At 44.2% G+C, this 20,675-nt stretch overlaps 2 protein-coding genes across 11 annotated transcripts in view; both read right to left on the reverse strand.

Moving 5' to 3' along the window:
• kiaa1109 (KIAA1109 ortholog) overlaps positions 1 to 9,453 on the reverse strand; it is a 57,351-nt gene extending 47,898 nt beyond the window's left edge. For all 9 annotated transcript variants that reach the window (XM_062522473.1, XM_062522474.1, XM_062522481.1 and 6 more), the window contains exons 1-15: positions 9,326 to 9,453; positions 6,611 to 6,713; positions 6,322 to 6,438; positions 6,013 to 6,091; positions 5,795 to 5,859; positions 5,341 to 5,515; positions 4,395 to 4,476; positions 4,046 to 4,239; positions 3,339 to 3,418; positions 2,998 to 3,136; positions 2,657 to 2,813; positions 1,775 to 1,853; positions 1,255 to 1,346; positions 850 to 967; positions 537 to 692 (exon numbers count right to left, since the gene is read on the reverse strand). In XM_062522473.1, coding sequence (XP_062378457.1) covers positions 537 to 692; positions 850 to 967; positions 1,255 to 1,346; positions 1,775 to 1,853; positions 2,657 to 2,813; positions 2,998 to 3,136; positions 3,339 to 3,418; positions 4,046 to 4,239; positions 4,395 to 4,476; positions 5,341 to 5,515; positions 5,795 to 5,859; positions 6,013 to 6,091; positions 6,322 to 6,438; positions 6,611 to 6,701 — 1,624 coding nt within the window. In that variant the 5' untranslated portion in view covers positions 6,702 to 6,713; positions 9,326 to 9,453. The remainder of the gene's footprint in view (positions 1 to 536; positions 693 to 849; positions 968 to 1,254; positions 1,347 to 1,774; positions 1,854 to 2,656; positions 2,814 to 2,997; positions 3,137 to 3,338; positions 3,419 to 4,045; positions 4,240 to 4,394; positions 4,477 to 5,340; positions 5,516 to 5,794; positions 5,860 to 6,012; positions 6,092 to 6,321; positions 6,439 to 6,610; positions 6,714 to 9,325) is intronic.
• Positions 9,454 to 9,760: 307 nt separating this feature from the next.
• On the reverse strand, positions 9,761 to 15,202 carry c9orf72 (C9orf72-SMCR8 complex subunit). Of its 2 annotated transcripts, none has more exons than XM_062523287.1 (10): positions 15,065 to 15,202; positions 13,943 to 14,542; positions 13,702 to 13,797; positions 13,394 to 13,458; positions 13,136 to 13,208; positions 12,897 to 13,016; positions 12,314 to 12,552; positions 11,669 to 11,726; positions 11,460 to 11,569; positions 9,761 to 10,926 (listed from the first exon to the last, which is right to left on the reverse strand). In XM_062523287.1, exons 2-10 carry the CDS (start codon positions 14,396 to 14,398, stop codon positions 10,740 to 10,742), a joined length of 1,404 nt encoding a protein of 467 aa, XP_062379271.1. In that variant the 5' UTR covers positions 14,399 to 14,542; positions 15,065 to 15,202; the 3' UTR covers positions 9,761 to 10,739. The 2 variants fall into 2 exon arrangements, with proteins under 2 accessions (XP_062379271.1, XP_062379272.1); XM_062523288.1 differs by lacking the exon at positions 15,065 to 15,202 and adding an exon at positions 14,982 to 14,999.
• Positions 15,203 to 20,675: the final 5,473 nt, after the last annotated feature.

Here is a 20,675-nt window from a genome sequence, read left to right on the forward strand (position 1 = left end):
TAACATTTTAGGATCAGCACTGTAGCCAGCGTCTGGGACGACACCTGAGCTTGTCAAAAGTGATCCATCTTGCTCTGTTGTAGAATCTTTGCTCCTTACGTTAGAATGCACTAAAATGGTCAGATATGGAAGGGATACCTTCTTATTTGTGATTTCTGGAACAGCGGTAGGCTAGCCTACTGAAAACGTTTTGATATTCTGCTATTTTATGCTGTTGGTTAAATATACACACGGAAAACACTTGATATTTAATTAATGTGCTACAATGCAGGCCTGGTAACTGTATGACAAAAGTGGCTTATTTAAACTACATCATATCAATTTATCTCGTCAGTCATCATGCTCATTTTAATGAGTAAGAATGAAAGTTAAATACTGTATAAATAAATAAATAAATCCCGCGATATCTCCCGCGAGGTCTCACGCGAATCACGTCTGTCAAATTTGCCGTATGCAGCCAGCCGAAGTCAGCCGTATCCGAACTCGAATGCGCCTATTATCTATTGTAATGATTGTAGTGACATCATGACTCCCACCATTTTCCTGCTGTTTGGTGGAACAGTCGATCCAGTTGTGCTGATTGGCCGCCCAGATCATCTCAAACTGGTGGAAGAGGACCTTGAACGTCCAGGAGTACGGAACGAACGAGTAGATATCAGGCTCGCTGTCACTAGCCCAATCCTGGATAAGATCTACACACACACACACACACACAAAATTACCAAGTTACTCAGAAAGCAGAACAACACTGAGCAGTCGCTCAAGCGTAAACAGGAAGTCTCTGTTGCCTCAGGAAGTGTGTCTAAGCGTGAAAAACATCTGACTGTATTTTGGTGCTGTGTGCTGTACCCGAGAAGAAGTTTTTCTGTGCCCAGATGAAGTGGTAGGTGGCTTTATAGACCTCAATCTCGCACTGCCAGGACTGCGGCATGTTCCACACGCGCGGGTAACTGGCCTTCACATTAAACTGTGGGGAGGGAGAGAGAGAGAGCGCAAGCACACATGAGACCACAGAAGACCCAGAGACAGCACAGACACAAACAAACACATGAATACACACACAGCTAAATGCCTTGATCTTTCCTCAGTTTACATGCTGCATAGTCTTCTACGTGTGGCCATACACACATAGATACACATGAACATGATACACAACATAGATACACAACAAACACAACACCAACACCACCACCACCACCACCACCAACACCACCACCACCACCCCACACGTAGAGACAAAGCCACACTGCTCACCAGGAGTATCTCGGCCTCCAGCAGGGTTCTGTATTGCATACTGCTGGTGGTGTCCACGTGAAGCAGCTGCCCTTTAATGATGGAGGAGTAACCTGGGGAGGGAAGGCAACAGACAGGACGCTGTCAGCCCGCTGCTCAGACAGAAGCCAGAGCAATGATAACGTGGCTTGGCATCTGTCCACACATCTAATTACAGATATATTAGCAGCGTAGCTCTGGGCGTCCAGTTTGGAGACAATATGGCACAACATTTAACAATGCATGTCAAAGCACAGATGATGGGGGACACGACTAGAGACAACATTGCCATCAAGTAGGAAAAGGATATTCTAAAGCTATTAATGGAAAATCAAGGTGTTTGTATGTGTGTGTGTAGCTCTGTGAAGAGTGAGTGAGAGAGAGGAGGAAGAGAGAAGACAGGAGAAAGAGAATGAGAGGAAGAGAGAGCAAGATGAGAAAAACTTAAGAGAGAGAGTGAAAGAGAGAGAGAGAGAGAGAGAGAGAGAGAGAGCATTTTTACCATCGTCTCCAACAGTCAAGGGGATGTTCACTTCCAGGTATGAGCCAGCTCCCACATTCACATGGATAGCATTTGTCTCCTGTGGGTCAAGACCGTGTCAGTTATGCCGATTCAACTTTATGGGCTTTAATCTGTGTGACACGCAATGAGCAACGTAATGCATTCATTCCAGCATGGAAACATTGTGGCCTATTTAATTAACCAGGCCACACCACACAGCATGCACTACATGCTAGCAGATGAAGTCTACCACGGTCATGTTTCTCTAGATGTTAAATAAAACGTTACAAATTACTCAAACGATTTCGGTAACACTTTATAATAACTACACACAGTTAATCATTTATTAAGTAATTGTTACTTATTAGTTATCATAACTTTGTGAACAAATGCTTAACTGATGATAAATTATGCATGAACAATGAATTACTAATGATGAACAAACCATTAACTAATAGTTAACAAATGCTTAATAGATGATGAATTGTGTGTAGTTATTATAAAGTGTTACCCCGATTTCTGCTATACTGCCTGGCCAAAAAAGGTCACACACACTTCGCTGGACTGCCTTAAGCTTTGATTATGGCACGCATTTCCTGTGGCATCATATCCACTAGCTTCTGCAGTGTCACAACATTTATTTCCGTCCAGCGTGGCATTGGTTTTTCGCCAAGCTCTTGTACTGATCACGGGAGATTGAGACGACTGCGCAAAGTCTTCTCCACATCCCAGAGATTCTCAGTGGGGTTAAAGTCTGGACTACAGTACTGTTTGTGGTGGCCAATTCATGTGTGAAAATGATTATACAAATTAGGGCCCAACAGTGTATTCTGTGAGTGAGTGAGTGAGAGAAAGAGGAGTAGTCAGTGTGCATGTAGGTACCCTGTTTTTGGTGTAGAGCAGGTCGATGGTGGCGTCTGCGATGATGTTCATGCGCAGCTCAAAGGCGAGGATCTGCCGTGGCTTCCCCGGCGTGGCCACCTCGCTCACTTTCATTGACTGGAAGTCAGCTGGCAGGAAGAACTTCCACAACGAGTCCCTGCAGAGGGAATGCACCACTTAATACGCTGGCTGTCTGCTGTCTGATAGTGTGTGTTTGTCTCCATATGAGGTGTATATTACCTGTAAATGTGTGTATGAGTTTGGTGTTTGTACTGTGTGTGTGTGTGTGTGTGTGTGTGTGTGTGTGTGTGTGTGTGTACGTTTCTAAATGTGCACAGCACCTCTGCCTGTCAGCCCATGGTCCGTAGTTGAAGTCTGTTCCTTTCCCGCAGACGATGTCCAGACCCCAGCAGGGAGGAAGGTCCTGAAGCTGGGTTCCCTCAGAACAGACGTCTGAGTCCTGCTCCTCAGGAACCAACCCTGAACACACACACACACACACACACACACACACACACACACACACTTCAATGTACATTCCATAAGGACCTATCCACTGACATATGAGCGAAACGTACATTCACACTTGAACACACAATTCTACCGGGATATTATCACACTGACCATATGGATCAAATGCACAAGATAAAAATAGCACACCAGCACAAGCACACAAACACACCTGGTTCATCCTGGTAGTAATAGATGTCCACATCGTTAGACTGCAACACTACAAAGCCTTCTCCCATGAGTCGCGGTGGCCTAGGGGGGGGCAGACAACTCTATTAGCCCAGCCATAACAAATAATTACATGTTCATTACAGTCAGTTACAAATCAATTACACCTAATTGAGGTTCAGCACAATCCAGTCATGCTCCAATTAAACCATACTCTCTCTATGATAATTAACAGTCTATTGTAATTTGCCACCTCCTGAGTCTCTATATGCCAACTGATGCTCCATCTGCTTCCGTCTATGCCCTGGAGCATTACAAGGTACTAGGGGTGTTCTGTATACACACTGAGGGAATAGATAAGGCGGGAGCATTACAGGATATCCCTACACCCCCCACCAAAAAAACATGAATACAGAAAACCAAAATGTGATTTTGCATAAATGTGGAAAAAGTCTGAAAAGAAAAAAGTTTTTTGTTTTGACTTTCTCAGGTCTCAATCAGTTTGTAACCTTGACGTGTGCACTGTGATTTGCATCCCTTTTGAAGCAAATCAATATTTGCCTTTCACACATCTGCTACACACTTCCCACAGGCAGATAGCATAAAATCTGACAGCGCAATCTGAAAATGCGGAGGTCAGAGCTGTGAAGGTGAAAGGGCAAGGGGTAGCATGAGGTCAAATGTGAACGAGGTACAGGGGGTCAGACTCACTCGTCGTTCTGCAGGCCCAGGTAGCGTGGGCTAGGCACCAGCATGACACGCACGTTCTCCAGGGAGCCTTTGAGGATGTGCATGAACTGGTCCAGGTGGCTGCTGGGAGGCTTGGTGGTGTACGTGAGGAAGGCGTCGTCGAAGTTCACACACAGGGTCTGGGGCAGGTGGTGGTTCCCAAACGCAACGCGACCCTAAGAAGGGAGAGAGGGGGCAAGAGAGGGAGAGAGGGGGCAACAGGGTATTAAGAGAGCATTCTTATAGAGATATGTTGTGTACAGGCTCGGTATATACAGTAGGTATAACAAGCATGCATTCCTGTCCATATGCTTTTTAAAAATGAACTTACTGTGCTGATGTTGAGTTTGACCACAGGGATGAGAGACCTCCAGGATGATGAAGGGTCCTGCGCTTCAGCTTGGATATTGACACTGATAAAATAAGAACAAAGACATGATGTGACCATCTCAATTAGATCTGTCTCTTTTAGAGGGCAGAAGGCAGTACAGCTACAGCCATGACAGTCATGTATAGAAAGGACATGCTCCTCGTGATAGTCATTATAGTCATAATAGTCATGTATAGAAAGGACATGCTCCTGACAGTCCTTACAGTCATGATAGTCATGTATAGAAAGGACATGCTACTGATAGTCCTTACAGTCATGATAGTCATGTATAGAAAGGACATGCTCCTCGTGATAGTCATTATAGTCATAATAGTCATGTATAGAAAGGACATGCTCCTGACAGTCCTTACAGTCATGATAGTCATGTATAGAAAGGACATGCTACTGATAGTCCTTACAGTCATGATAGTCATGTATAGAAAGGACATGCTCCTCGTGATAGTCATCATAGTCATAATAGTCATGTATAGAAAGGACATGCTCCTGACAGTCCTTACAGTCATGATAGTCATGTATAGAAAGGACATGCTACTGATAGTCCTTACAGTCATGATAGTCATGTATAGAAAGGACATGCTCCTCGTGATAGTCATTATAGTCATAATAGTCATGTATAGAAAGGACATGCTCCTGACAGTCCTTACAGTCATGATAGTCATGTATAGAAAGGACATGCTACTGATAGTCCTTACAGTCATGATAGTCATGTATAGAAAGGACATGCTCCTGACAGTCCTTACAGTCATGATAGTCATGTATAGAAAGGACATGCTCCTGATAGTCCTTACAGTCATGATAGTCAAAAGTAGAAAGGACATGCTCCTCGTGATAGTCATGATAGTCATGATAAGTCATGTATAGAAAGGACAAGCTCCTGCTGTCTGACCTGTCCAGAGGCTTGTCCTCCTCCTCTCTGCCCTTCTCCTCATCTCTGTTGGGGGGGATGAGAGTGGGCTCCAGGCCAAAAGTCTTCTGTAGCTGGTCATACAGGGCCGATCGGTTGTACATGTGGAACTCGACGCCGTTCACCGTCACGTAGAGACGCGTCTCCGCCTTGGGGTCTGCAAACCAAAACAAACAACATGGCCATTGGCCACCGATTAAGAGGATAGGATGGGATCGCAAGCTCACTGAAAGACGACCAACAAGGTGACTGAAACCCTGAAACGTGATCCCGAGATCAGTGGTTGACCTAATTATGTCTACAGGATGCAGCAACGTACAATGGTCATTTCCGCAACAACCTGTTGCCACCAGATCACTTGTTCCTACCCTGACATGTTATTGCATGTGTGTGTTGGAAGAGGGATGGGGGGGGGGGAAACCCTCTGGAATCTCACCATGTTGTTTTTGCTTGGGGTTGTACATTTTCCACCAGCGGAATATGAGGAAGCCATCTTGTATTCTAACACAAAGTGGAATAGAACGTACATATTCATAAAGCCATTTCAGCACATCAGCAAGACAAAAATAGAATACACCGTGTTACGTGTTGCAAAAGTAAACGCAGAGTGTGAGTGTCATGCCAGACACTATGAAATGCAGTAAATGCGGTTACCTAATAGACATGTCTTCATCAATGTAGTAAACATCTCTGAACATGACCTTCCCCGACAGCACAGAAAAAGAAAATGAGCCTGTAAAAACAAAGAAAAGACACTTGCATAAGCACCTGATAATGAACCAAGCACGGAACTGAAACACTGGATCCCAACAGGCAGGAACATGAAACATCCAAACATGCATATCTGCATGAACTCTAGATTTATGACTCCTTACATGAATGCATTCCATCACTCCACGATCATCATTACTCAAGTACTTTAGGTAACTATGTAAAGCATTATATAAATGTAACATGTTGTACCGATGTGGATATGTCCCTTTTTGTACAGCTTGTTAATGATGAGTGTGAGGATGAGGCCGATGTTGCGGGAGTTGTAGTAGGTCAGGTAGATGATCCATCCGCAGGACAAGATGGTAGCTGCGGAATACACACACACATCACACACACACACACACACACACACACACACCACACACACCACACACACACACACACACGTCAAAGATTAGAGGCACAGTCTTGTCCATGTCAAATATAGCCTCTCCATCAAAACAGTCTGCGCAGCATCCTTCACTCCTCACTCACTTACCCACTAACAGCCAGACTGAGTTGGAGTCCCGATCTTTGAGGAACTCGTCTATGCTATCCAGCCCAAAGGGAATGGTGTTGTTTTTCTCCATCTCCACACCAATCTTAGAATTGAGAGAACATACAGAGAGAGATATGGTACACACACAGACGCACAGGCAAAAAAAATCTAAAGCGCTTGATCCACCAGTTTAACACACAGTCAAGTAATCACAAAACAATAACACCAGTCATGTATCCACCATCCAGCAGGACTTAACCACCGCGCAGAAAACTACATTTCTAAATGAAGGCAACATATCCGGTGTTATGGGACAAACAAATGTACACCATTTAATAAAATGTGTTTCTACCTCCTAAATGTTCATTCACATATAAAGTTCACACTTACACACCAAACAGCAACAACACAAGGCATCATTATGCTTTTCACACATCTGTTAGCCTACAGTATATTGTAAACAACAATTAAAGATGCAGTTCACGTCTCAAACTCACAGACCTCGACCAAAACGGTCTAAAATTATATCATTTTTCAAAATCACACACAAAGTATTGGCTCCAGTCCAGAAAAATAGATGGCCACTGATCAAAAACATGGCTTCAAATGGATGCAGATATTGATGCACAGTGCAGACTGAAAACAAAGCCCATGTTCTCTCACAGAGCCCACACACTGCACAACACACTGAAATCCTTTGAAGCCCCTACACACATCAGTGCCCACACAGAGAATACTTACAGACACTGCCCTGTATGCTGCCATCTATGTCCATGTATAAAATATTAAACAGGGTCAGCTGCCCAGTCTCTGTCAGTTGCAAAGTGGCCAAAATCTTTTTCTTTTTCTTTTCCACACATACCAAAATCATTTGAATGTGTGTGTAAACAGTGTTTGATCAATGTGTTTGAGAACACTTATGTGTTTTTGTTACTGAGAGGGGGAGATAGTCTGTGTTTGAGAATATCCATGTGTTTTTGAGATTGAGAGAGGGAGATTGTGTGTGTGTGCGTGTACATGTGTGTGTGAGCCAGCAAGCAAGTGAATGAGAGAGTGAGAGAGAGACTCTGTAATAATCTTTGCTTTAGTAATAATCTGCATCTCTGTGTGTACAGTCATGTGAAAAGGTGATCCTCTTAACAGCAAGACTGAGAGAATAAGGGCTGCTAGTGTGTGTGTGAAATGTTGCTGCACGGGGTGTGTTAGCATACTTTTGCTACGTTGTGTCGCAGTGCCAAAGGTATTTCTGAGATGGAAAGGATTAATCTACCAGCTAGCCTAGAGGCTGATAGTGTGAGTAACACTTAAAGCTACTTTTAGTTTTGTTTTCTTAACTGCGCTTTGGATATGGCATTCAATTATTGTTGTTTGAGGCAAGAGCCAGAAACAACACTGCCTCCACCAGTCAAATACATCTCAGGCTCCAAACTACACTACACACTGTGTCCTTATAATGTACACAATATTGAACAATTGGCCGGTGTGCTCAAATTAATATGGATTTGTCCTATAATAGCCATTCCTTGAATTAGGCTTCCTCAAAGACACTTTGGCCTTGCTTGATAATTTCACATTCACACTCCATTTTAAAGGAAACGACCTCTGTTTTCCAGAATCAGCTGTCAACTGTTCTGATAAATCTACAATGAGACCAACTTTCCATAACAGAGTCCATAAAAACAAAATCACATTTGCCTCTTGTTCATCTCTCTGGTCAAGCTGTTACAGGCTTCCAAAATCTACTCCAGGGAAATACTTGAGACTCATATATAGTCAATGGGTAGGCTACTTCAAAGATCAGGATCACAGGGTTCTCAAAACAACAATGAGTATTAAACCAAAACATCTACAGCCATGCCAAAATGTTGGCCGTGCTCCACATAACACATCACAGCACATAGGACAAAGGCATTAGAAACAAATACTGTGACTACATTATAATGTATAGTGTTATAACGCAGAAAAATAATCGTCAGTGGGGATGATTTACAAAGAGAAGACAAGTCAAAACTGGCGGGTGAATGTGTGTGACGGTGCAGCTTAGGTGAGGGGTTTGGAGGGCAAATCACACACACACACAAAAAAACATAACCTAACACTTCTGTAAAACTTGCTGACGATAAAACCAACCGTACACTTCAGTAATGTTGGCTGACCACTGAAACGAGAGGGAATGCGTTCTTGACCACACCGGATTAAAGAAAACAATGCGAGATTGTACAATTCAATTTGGTGATGGCTTACCGTAGAACCACTCATCTATGTGCTACGTATGACGTTACCCTCTGCAGGGAAACAACGTGAAATCAGTACTTTACCTGGAATCAACTAACGTAATGGATAATGAATTCAGTTGTGTACCAGACAATCAATGCAGCCATTCTTGGTACTTACACCAGTTTGGAAAGCAAGTTAGCTAACATTAGCTCTAAACTCAAAAGCTAATACAAATGTTGAAGGCACTAGCCTACAGTATGATGCATATTTAAAACGTGTCAAGTTAATGAGCGTTCTGAATAGACGCCGACAACTGAAATGATAAGACACTGAACAATAACCATCCTTGGACAGCGATTTGTGTTTGTCAATTCAGCAGGTGTGCTCTGCTATGGCACTGACGTTAGCCAGCTAGCTTCGACAGGCCGCACCCCAATGACTTCTGACACTTGCATAGGCAAATGCAATACATTAAATTAAAAGAAGTAAAGCACTGACCTCAGGCCATTAAGTGGGAAAGAACGTGTCTATCTGATATCCATAACCTCGAGTTAGGTAGGTTTCGTATCCCCTCACACAGCGTCACATTCATATCTCATGTCCCACACAGCGACGGCTCTTTTCCGGATTATTTACATGTAGAATGTCTGCTCTTCCTGCTGCGCGTGTCACGTGCACAAACACACCAATGGGACGCGTGTGCTGTGAAAAGAGAGAAGACCATCAAAATAAACCGTAAATGACAAAACGGACAGCCAATTATACGCGCTCTTTTATTAATGTTATAACAAAATTGTCATCATGAGGATAAGCATTTTTTTTTCGCATTTATTGCGTTTCACATTTGAGCGTTGAAGAGTTTTTGGTGTTGCAATGCTAACTCGCTGAGGATGTCGCAAAGCATGCAAGTTAAATAAGTAAAATACATCCACGTATTGAAAGTATCTTTTATTTTATTTTTTTTATTTCACATTAAACAAAATCGAACGTGCATTAACAATACCAATCTCTAGTATCACACATTCTGCCATATATCTATAATGTTAAGTTAATAGACATTATGATTTATTTGGCTTGTAAGCATGTTATTAAGACCAACAGTATCACAATCAGTACATTTCTTAAAATATAGCCTATGGTCGCTCAGAAAAGAACACATGTAATGTGCACATGAGACTACCATCAGAACACATACGCACATACACCATTAGTTCGCTCCAAAATAAATGCATTATGCCAGTCACTGATAGGCAAGACAGATGTAAAATAACAAGTGAATGGAGGAACATCAAACTTTTCTTGAAACCAACCCAGTAACAATCAGGATTTCAATCAGTCTATTATCTAAGGTCACATGTAACCCAAACTCTAACCAGTTGAGCAGGAAAGATCTGAAGATACAGTATTTTTTTTCACTGTTTCTGTACAGTTCTTTCAAATACACATTACTAAAACCTAACAAGAGCACTGATAGGTGTTAGAATGTGAACAGATTTTGAGAATGTACAGTACTATGAATATAGTATGAATATGATATTCCAAACAAATAGAAAAATACAGTGTTGAAAAATAACCATAATTCTCGTCTTGAGATTCCATAAAGCTTTCAGCAGCCAACATACAGTTCACAGTGCAAAATCAATCACAAATGGCTTCAAAATAATACAAATATGTAAACGCATAAAATGGCTTAGTTCATGCCACAACAAGTTTGCCGGTTACACCTTAAACTTCCTGATTACCACCAAGCACATACAATAACTCTAATGGCCTCAGATCGAATGCCACTGTCAACCTCCACAGCGGTTAGTGGCACATTCATAGTCAACAGCGAGTGACGGGCAATATGGAAGGCATCCTTCTGATATGTAGACACAATCGTGTTAATACTGTCGTGCATCGTCGACAGAGCTCAGAAGTTCATGAGTAGGTCGCGCTCCTGCACACTGGTGTGGAAGGGCTTGCCGAACACAAAGGAGTGAAGCCCAGCCCTGAGCTTCTCTGCCAAGGCCATGACGATGTTCAGGTCGCCCTCCACGGTCAGGTCCAGGTCAGTCTTCAGGCTTCTCAGGGATCGGAACGGCTTCTTGCCCTTCTGACTAAACGAAGACAATAACAGCCACCACAATCAATTTACTGCCAATGACAACCAAAGAATAGCTTCACTCTGTCAGACATTTTAACTACGGGAGATTGCATGCCAAATACTCATCATATGCAATGGCTGACATTTAATTACTCGTTCGACTGTGCAACTGATTGAATTAATCGATGAATCATTAATCATATGAGTTCCAACGAGGTTTTGCAACAGTGCTCTCATTTTGTCCTGAATTATAAATCAAGCCCACCCATGCTGGTTACGTAAAAAATAAAGTGAGATCTGGAGGGGTAATCTGTCTATGTCATTTACTATGTGCAGTATTTGGGCATCAAGGATATAAGCCCACATCTTTGCATGTGACTCAGTAAGAGAGGAAGTGAGCGAAAAAGTCATTTGGAGTCAATTTGAAAGTATCTAAGTTGCTGACATGACTAATCTTCCAGTGGAATGTGTGTGTGTGTGTGTGTGTGTGTGTGTGTGTGTGTGTGTGTGTGTGTGTGTGTGTGTGTGTGAGAGAGAGGGACTCACGTCTCATCCTCTATGTAGCGCAGCAGTGTGAGTGCTTTCCTGTGGAGGAGCAGCAAGAAGTGGGAGAGATAGACATTGCGCAGCTGAAGCCCTGGTTTCAAATGGAACACCTGCAGGAAAACACACAAACACACACACATACCATGACATATTGAATGTGTGGAAAAAGAGCCAGAATAACGTTATAAACGTCCGGAAGATTCCCTTACCTCATCTATAAATGATCTGACCAGTGTGTCTTTGTGCATGACATCCTGGAATATGTTCCTGCAAGGTCAAACAAACAGGTAAAAATACATTACACTGAACAACAAAAATATTCAACAGACTAAAAATATCTGAAAATGGTCTAATAACTGATACAAGCTATGCAAGCAAATGTACTTTGAAAATAACATCATAATCATCTGTATAGGTTTTTCTCTGAAGAAGTTCATGTGCATGTAGATCATTTTAACATCCCAGGGAGACTTGATGTAACAGCTATCTAAAACATAAAAGCACTTTTACAAGGTCACATAACTCTCAAGTGCTACTATCAGAAGAAGGACTTCAGAGAGAGAAGAGCAGGGATATAAGTGTGTGTGTGTGTGTGTGTGTGTGTGTGTGTGTGTGTGTGTGTGTGTGTGTGTGTGTGTGTGTGTGTGTGTGTGTGTGTGTGTGTAGTGTAGTGTAGTGTGTGTGTGTGTGTGTGTGTGTGCGTGCAGTGTGTGTCGTGTGTGTCGTGTGTGTCGTGTGTGTCGTGTGTGTCGTGTGTGTAGTGTGTAGTGTGTAGTGTGTAGTGTGTGCAGTGTGCAGTGTGTGTGTATGTGAGTGTGTGTCAACACTAGCAGTGCTGGGCAGCCCGTACTCACAAGTCAGGCGTGAAGGAGTCGTGCGGCAGCGTGAGGCTGTTGTCAGGCCCCACCAGCTCCTCGCTGGGGGCTCGCCACAGGGCGCTCAGCTCGGCCTGCTGGTAGCGGCGCTGGTGGTACGTGTGCTCGTGGCACGGCGGCATCTGCTTCACCGTGTTGATGTCCACGTCGATGTGTGTGGTGGGGTACGGTGCGTACAGAACCTGCCGGTACGGCAGCACGAAGCTACCCGTGGCATCCTGCCCGCGGGAGGAAACAAGAAAAGTCCAGGTTCACACAGATGGCGTATGGAATAGAATACAAAACAACAACAACAGAGTCAAGGTCAGTGGTCAGCACTGTGAGTACACACACACACACACACACCGGACACAGCTTGACTCCCAATACAAAGAGTAAATGCTTGCTGGCACACTGATACAACTGTAATATCAACAAACGCTACAGTTGTGTTTACAAGTGAAAGCCCCAAGTCTGATATTTTTAGTCCCTCTCACTTACACAAATAGACACTCTCTCTCTCTCTCTCTCTCGCACACACACACACACACACACACACGCACAGAGAGAAATACACACTCACCTTCAGAAGGCCCTGCACAAACAAACCACTATCGTATCTGCAGGATGAGCCATCGGCTTGGCAGAGGCGAGAGCATTTCCTCTCAGTGGGGGTGAGGAACAGACAGAGTGTCAGCACCATCTACAGGAGAGCAAACAACGGCAGTGACACTGTCAGATTGTATACAAACCTCCGAGGGTGTGAGAAGGTAAGAGAGAAATTGTGTGTGGGTGTATAAGTGTGTGTGTGTGTGTGTTTACCTTATTCACTTTTTCTGGGTTGCTGCCAACCACCATGGAGCAGCCACAGGTCTGTAAGTGCGAGCTGACAGCCCTAAAACACACATTTTCATATAAACAAGTATGACTGGACAACTTATGGGTCCAGTCTAAGCTCTAAAAAACAACACGTACGCATATGCATACGCGCACGCACACACACACACACATACACACACACACACAATAAAAAAAACAAACACATTTTCTGGAAACACAGAGCTAGTCCAAAATGCTTACTTCTTCAGGAAATCCTCAGGGCAGCTATCTCCTATATCATCATCATTTAGCACGGTGTCTTTAATCTATAGAAAAACAAACAAGCAAGCACCATCAAAAACCATGTGGTTTACGGACCACTCAACCTAATCAAAAAAACAATAGGACAATGTTAAAGAGTGTTCCAATGTCAGCCTAATGTTTGTTAGATGTGCGTATATATAGTTGTGCTTATTGGTGCACGCCTGGTTGTAACCTGGGTATGGGCAGATATGAGCTACTGTGTGAGGAGATGAGATAAGAAGGGGGAGGTGAGGACAGAGGCTTACATCAACTTCCTCCGGGACGCTGTGGGTTTTCATAGAAGACAGGAGCTCGATGATGGGTATGATCTCAGAAGTCAGAACGGAGATGATGTTGAAACCCTACAACAGGAACAAAAACACATTAGAGGCCTTCGCATTCCAAAACCCCAACCACGCAATGACCGTTGTCATCCACATTGCCCATATCATACACAATACCCCCCCCCCCCCCCCCCCCCCCCCACACACACACACAAAGACTTGCCTTCTGCATGCAGATTCGAGCCTTGCGTATGATGTGCTTGAGTCGCTCTACACACACATTGTGCAGGGGCAAGTAGAAGCCCAGTTCAGTCTGTGGTAGGATAATCGACAGGGCACAAGTGTTCTTGTCACCCTTCAGCTCCCCATCAAAGATCAGGGATACGATGAGAACGCCCTTCTCTGCCAGGACAAAAAACTTCACATCTACCGCACCACTCTCCGCACTGCGGAGGATCTCTCCGTTCAGTGTGTGATTGGCGAGGAAAGTGACCTCGCCATCGCTGAGCAACAGGCTGAAGTCGGGGGCCTGCTGCTTTGGGGCCCAGATGTGGCGCACACGTGGGCCCAGGATGTTGTCCCAGTAGGCAAAGGTGGCGGCCAACAAGGGACAGGGGCCGTCCACCGTCACTTCTGTCTTCGCCACGGCTGGTGATTGTGGTGGACAGCCAGATGACATTGTGTTCTCACAACAACATAAACACAGACCTCTTCAGGGATTTAACCCCAACGCCTTGTCTTTGTTGTGCAAATCTTCACCAGGCAGTACTTTCCAAACACCAGGAGAACATGTCACAATGATATCCCAAAAGCATTTTCAAATCTGCAATGGAAAAAAAGAGATTCTTACAGTCAGCTTAACAGGAGGTAAGTCCAAACGAGTATCTACTACGCTAAAATGACGGTCGGACAGAGCAATGACTAGCCTATATCAAATGTTTCTTGATGACCCGTGATCTCTCGTGACATTTCAGTTCAGGACAGGTCAATGGTTTATGGCGATGTTACCGTTCTCTTTAGAGCGAACAAAAATCATCCAATCCTATTCCTTCCATATGTAAAACAGTAAGTATAGTCTACATATTATTCCATCATATGCGTACTGAACATATTGAACGATAAAGATTGGGTTAATCAACTAATGTTAGCTTCTAGCGACATATTCTCTGACAGAGGAGGTAGGTTGACGTTAGCGTGCCTAGCTAATGTTAGCAGTAAGCCTGTAAACATCAACAGCTGCACAGTGTAGTAGTCTCCTTTACCAAAGCAATAGCCTCCTGAGACTAATTAAATGTGAGCGTAGCACAAACGTTGCATCGTTAAAAGTAACAACAATCTACAATACCTCATTCCAGACACCTGATAAATTGTGCATACTGAAACAGTTTACAAGGTCGAAGAAGAAATCAAGTATAGTTGACTCGATAAAACAATAGTAGATGTCGCCCTCTATCGATGACCAACAACATAACCTGTCTTTACTGGAGTTGTCGCAGTGAGGCGTTGTAGTGCTGCATTGGATTCTGCATCTCTAAATCGATATTCACTGATGCGCACTTAACTCGGAGATTGTACCAGTGCCCTTGTGAACAACTGAAAGTAGCCCGGTTGTGAACGCTGGGTGTTAAAGCACACACACCCCCCCCCCACACACACCCCGCCTGCTCCAGCGCATGTCTTGAAGACATTCACATTATTAGCACATCAGAGATCCTGTGAGAGACACTTCTCAGCTGCCTACTCGTTGATAACATTCATTCATCTAATTTAACTGCTGATAAATACAGTGTTATAATGCCTAACTTGATAGACATTACTATTATGTAACTAGATTTAGACTATATAAAATACATTTAAATGTAGCCACTAAAGATCATCACATCATTTGAGAGATATTTCATGCGGAAGTTTAAATTCTATCAAATTGATATATCAATATATCATCACCACAATCTCTTTAAAAAACATTGCCGAGTTTTAGGCCCGTCTATGTTGCTGCATAGTTTTGAGCCAAGGTGTATCATTTGAACTTACTTGAGACAGCATGCACTCCTTAAGATCTAGCTGTGACTTAGATGCGTCCTGGGAATTTGCCAACACCATGATTGCCAATTTGCATTTCAAAAATATGCCTTTCTGTGTAAAGAATTTCCCAGGTGATTCTTCACATGGCCATCAGATGAGGGAGGCATTTACTGTTGTCATGGTAACAATATAATAGGACCAATAGCAACACTCTCAGACCAGCGCCTAGCAACCGTCTCTCTGTACCTCAACAGAGCAGGTTATACACAGCAATATCAGAGGTGTGGTATGTGGATCTGACTTTTAATCCATTTAAGGGTGTGCATGTGTGTGAGAGAATGTATGACTTTCAGCATTCACATATTTGCCAAATGTAAGTCTTCCTGCTTTATGTATGTATATTATTTATGTGAGTGACTCTGTTTGAGAGAGAAGGATTGAAGGAGAGACAGAGAGAGAGAAAGAGAGAAAGAGAGAGAGAGTGTGGATGTGACCCTTGAAAGCAGACTCATTGGTCTGATTAACGGCTGTCATGTTTGCTCTTTGCATAAGCTTTATCTCCGCTAGAAATGCCGTTATCTCTTCATAATTACTCTCTGGTGTGGAACACTGGATCTGCACTAGAAACCACAACCCCCTCCCCCCCTCCCTCCTCTCAAATCTCTCTCTATCGCCTCCTGTCTAACGCCTTCTCAAAAATAATTCTAGCAAATCCACAAACATAAATTCACTCAATACCTTGGACACACAGATAGCAATGAGACACACAAACACACAAACACACACACACACACACACACACACACACACACACACACACACACACACACACACACACACACACACACACATATCTAACGTCAGAGAGTCATTCATATAGCCTCCATACTATAATTGGGCAGTTTTACATAACATGATCTTGAGATTAGATTAATCAACCTCTAGGCTGGAAACATAGCCAGCTGGTTTAATACAAAAAGTGATCCACGGGGGCTAGAAACAGACCACTGGAAATTAAACCATATCACAAAAAGACTGATGATTTGTCAATGACAATAAAGACTTAAGAATGAACAAAAAATATCACCCCATTCTCTCAATGATCCTTAAACAACCCTCTGCTATGAATAAAATATTCCACTAAAAGGAAACATGTAAGTTGAGAGGAACTATTTCAGTCTCATCAATAAATTGCTCAGACTGTAAAATGTATTAAATTTGAGACAGTGCAACAAAAACCCTAAAAAAAAAAACTACATTCACGCCAGTCCTTTTGTAGTGAATTTTGACACCAAAGACCAGCTTTCTTTGCGCACATGCTGGGGAAATTATGAAATACACTGGTCAAAACAAAAGGACACAATGATCTGACCACCCACCCCCATCCCCCCACACACACACACCAACGCTGTGAGACCAACTGTGCATGATTCAGTCAGCCTTTATAAAGACTAATGGTACCTTCTAATGCTTCACTACAGTGACTACATTTCAAGCCTAAAAGGTCAGGTTGTCGTCTAATTTGATTCCGACTGGGCTTTTCCGCGGTGTTGAATGGCTGATGTTTTGTCGGTGGCAGGTGACAACGGGTCAGCTCTGTCCCCTTGATCTTCATGCCCCGCGCGTTTCACTCATTGATCACTCTTCACATTCACCCTACACCAGCTGAGAAAATGTAAGAGAGGGAGAGACAGAGACAGAGAGAGAGAGAGAGACCCTCCACCTCTCTCCTCCGACAGTCTGGTTCAGACAGAGAGAGAGAAAGACCCTCCACCCCTCTCCTGTAACAATCTGGTTCAGAGACAGAGAGAAAGAGAGAGAGAGAGAGAGAGAGAGAAAGAGGAAGAGAGAGAGAGACAGACAGACAGACACGTCCGTCTCTATCACTGGCATGGCTCCTCACTAGGCTCCAGTCATTAGCGGCGAAGGCTTCACCTGTGAGATCCCACAGCGCTGCGGGGGGGACCCTCCACAGTGGACTCCCAGCAGGACCGGAGCACGGGAGGAGGACAGGCTGGGGCTCTGGCTCATCTGTCTGGGGGTCGTCCTGAATGTCGAGGGGGATATGAGACGGGGAGGGAGGGGATTCATGGCCCAGATAGGTCTGACACATCCAGGCCTCTCTGCTGTCTAATCTACGCCCTGTGTCCTGTCGTGTTTAATTCGGTCTGCGGCGAGCTTCTTTACCATTCTTTCATGACACTTTTGTCTTTTATGGAAAAAAATATATATATGCAGTTAGTTTTTGTCTCCTGGTAGGTGGTGAGACAAAAAGATTATTGCTACCTTGTGCAGCATCAATAGAAACGGAAGCAATAGAAACCGCTGATGACAACTGTCGCGCTGGGTGGCTCGGTGGGAGCTTTTATGCGACTGTGTTTGAAGAAGACGTGACCTTGGGTCTTACTTTCGAGGATGACCCAATCCCTTTAGTTTCGCTGACACACACCGTGTGTGTCATCAGACGTCTCGCTCTGTGTGGGAAGTGGGGTGGGGGCAATTATGGGCAGATATACGGCCCATGACCAATCCTAGCAGGTGTGTGGACGGGGTCACTCGCGGCTATGTGTGGGAAGCTGTCAGCTCGGTGCACTGATTCGCGACAACAGCGAGCCATTGCTGCGGCAAGGAGTCAAGGCCTTCATTTCAGCAAGTGTGTCTGTGTCAGTTTAATCAGCGCTGCGTCTCCGGGGCGGGTGCAAACGCACAACAACCAGGTGTTCAGTGCCGCCCCCTTCTCTGCTGTTGACAGCTGTGATATTTCTGTTCATTCTCAGGAGTGTGTGTGTGTGTGTGTGTGTGTGTGCATGCGTGTGTGCGCGCGTGTTTGTGCGTGTGTGTACAGTATGTGCGTGTGTGCATGTGCGTAAATCCGCGGGTGAATCAGGCTGCTTTCACTACAGCGTATGATTGGGAGACAAACGACGCTGTAGTAAAGGAATGCTGGAATGTATTCAGAGTTAGCCGCATTCATTCCGCCTAGCCTCAAAGGGCTGTGAAGAGGAGGAATGACCTTGTGTAACTGACACATACACACAAATACAAACATTCATACTCTCTCTCTCTTTCCCTATCTCTCTCTCTCTCTCTCTCTCACGCACACACACACACACACACACACACACACACACACACACACAGACATGCTCAAACAAAGGCAGAAATATAAATACGCACTCAGTCAAAACGTCTAAACTGGAGACGCAGGCGACACATCATTACTCGGCTCAGCGTGAGACACATTCAGCAAAACACACCATGTAATTGACTGATGTCCACTGTCATGAGCGACTCTCCGACGAAGGCATAAATTGGGTTGCCGGAGATAGTGCGCTTGGCAGTGGCTTCTCTCTGAAGACGCACACTGAAACAGCAGGGTTAGGGACGGGGGGGCAGGGAGGGTTGGGATGTCGTTTTCATACATGTGGCGACGGGTCACATCCAAGACGCTGTCCTTGCTGGTCAGACCTCCGCACTTGGAGGGTGCCTCGTTAAACACTCGATTCGGCGGCGCGGCCTCGTTAAGCCGCGGCCTGTTTGTTGAGGCCCCTCGTTAAGGGCCAATTCATTAAAGCAGTTTGTCAGAGATGCTGCTGCTTCCCTTCCCCCGCTCCCGGAGCACCAGGGGGCCTGCAGGGCCATCAAGCGCAAAGAATCGCGGATGTTTCACTTCCACGTACTGGGAGCACTCTCTCATATTTATGGACTCGCCAGCTAACTGGAAACCACATTCACATAAATGAGCCGCTGTTTCTTACTCTGTAGGAGAGTGAAACCTGATACATAGAAATGCATATACACTCGCACGCGAACACACACACACACACACACACACACACTCTCTCTATCTCTATATGTATATCTTTCTATCTCTTCCTCTCTTTCTCTCTTCCCTCTCTCTCTCTCTCTCTCTCTCACACACACACACACACACACAAACACACACACACACACATACACACACACACAGATATTAAATGGACCCAAGACCTCATTTCAATCACAAATAAACTGTTATTCTTCACCTCATAAAAATAAACCAACACACTTAAAAGGGTATGCACAGGCAGTCACCCATACACTCATACAAACCATCTGCTATTCTTTCCAACCAGCTCACCAGACCTGACAGAACATGGCAAGGTCGCGCAGGTTATTTTTTTGCGTCATTATGATGACACACATACGCACACACACAATCACGCACATACTCCACCCCCTCCCCCCACCTTATACAAACAGACACACACACACACACACACACACACACACACACACACACACACACAGACACACACACACACACACACACACACACAGACAGACAGACATACTCTCTCTCTCTCTCTCTCTCTCTCTCTTTCTCTCTGTCTTTCTTACTATCACACATGCACACACACACACACATGACTAAAATACATAAGACAAAACATGAGTCACACACCTAAAAACACAGACTATTTTGGAGAGTCAGTCTTGATCTCTTGCTGTTGGATAGAGAAGCCAGTCTGACGCAGGGGGTTGCACGGTAGTAAAGCTGTATGCTTGAGTTTTATTTTCTTTGGAAAATATACGCAGATATTCATTTTCATGTAAAAACTTTTCGAGAGCAGCATTTGACAGAACATCAAAAAACCAGAGTTCACACACTTAAGAAGACTTCCACTGAGGTCACAAATACAAAGTCCTTTTTTTCCCCACCAAGGCAAACAGGTCTTCACATCTTTTTTTTTCTCAAAACATCATCTTTTTTTAACAACAAAATGAGAAACAACTTCCATGTTTAATCAGCTTACAGACCCATCTGCTCAAACAGAGGGGAGCAAACTCAGAGAGCGGAACCAAACACTTCACAAACACACACCACTGCTGACACTGTATCCCACTCAATGCTTAGTTTGTTCAGGGAAGACGGCTGAGTTTTTGCAGCG

The sequence above is a fragment of the Sardina pilchardus genome, chromosome 20, assembly GCF_963854185.1.
Source record: "Sardina pilchardus chromosome 20, fSarPil1.1, whole genome shotgun sequence".
Classification (NCBI taxonomy): Eukaryota; Metazoa; Chordata; class Actinopteri; order Clupeiformes; family Clupeidae; genus Sardina; species Sardina pilchardus.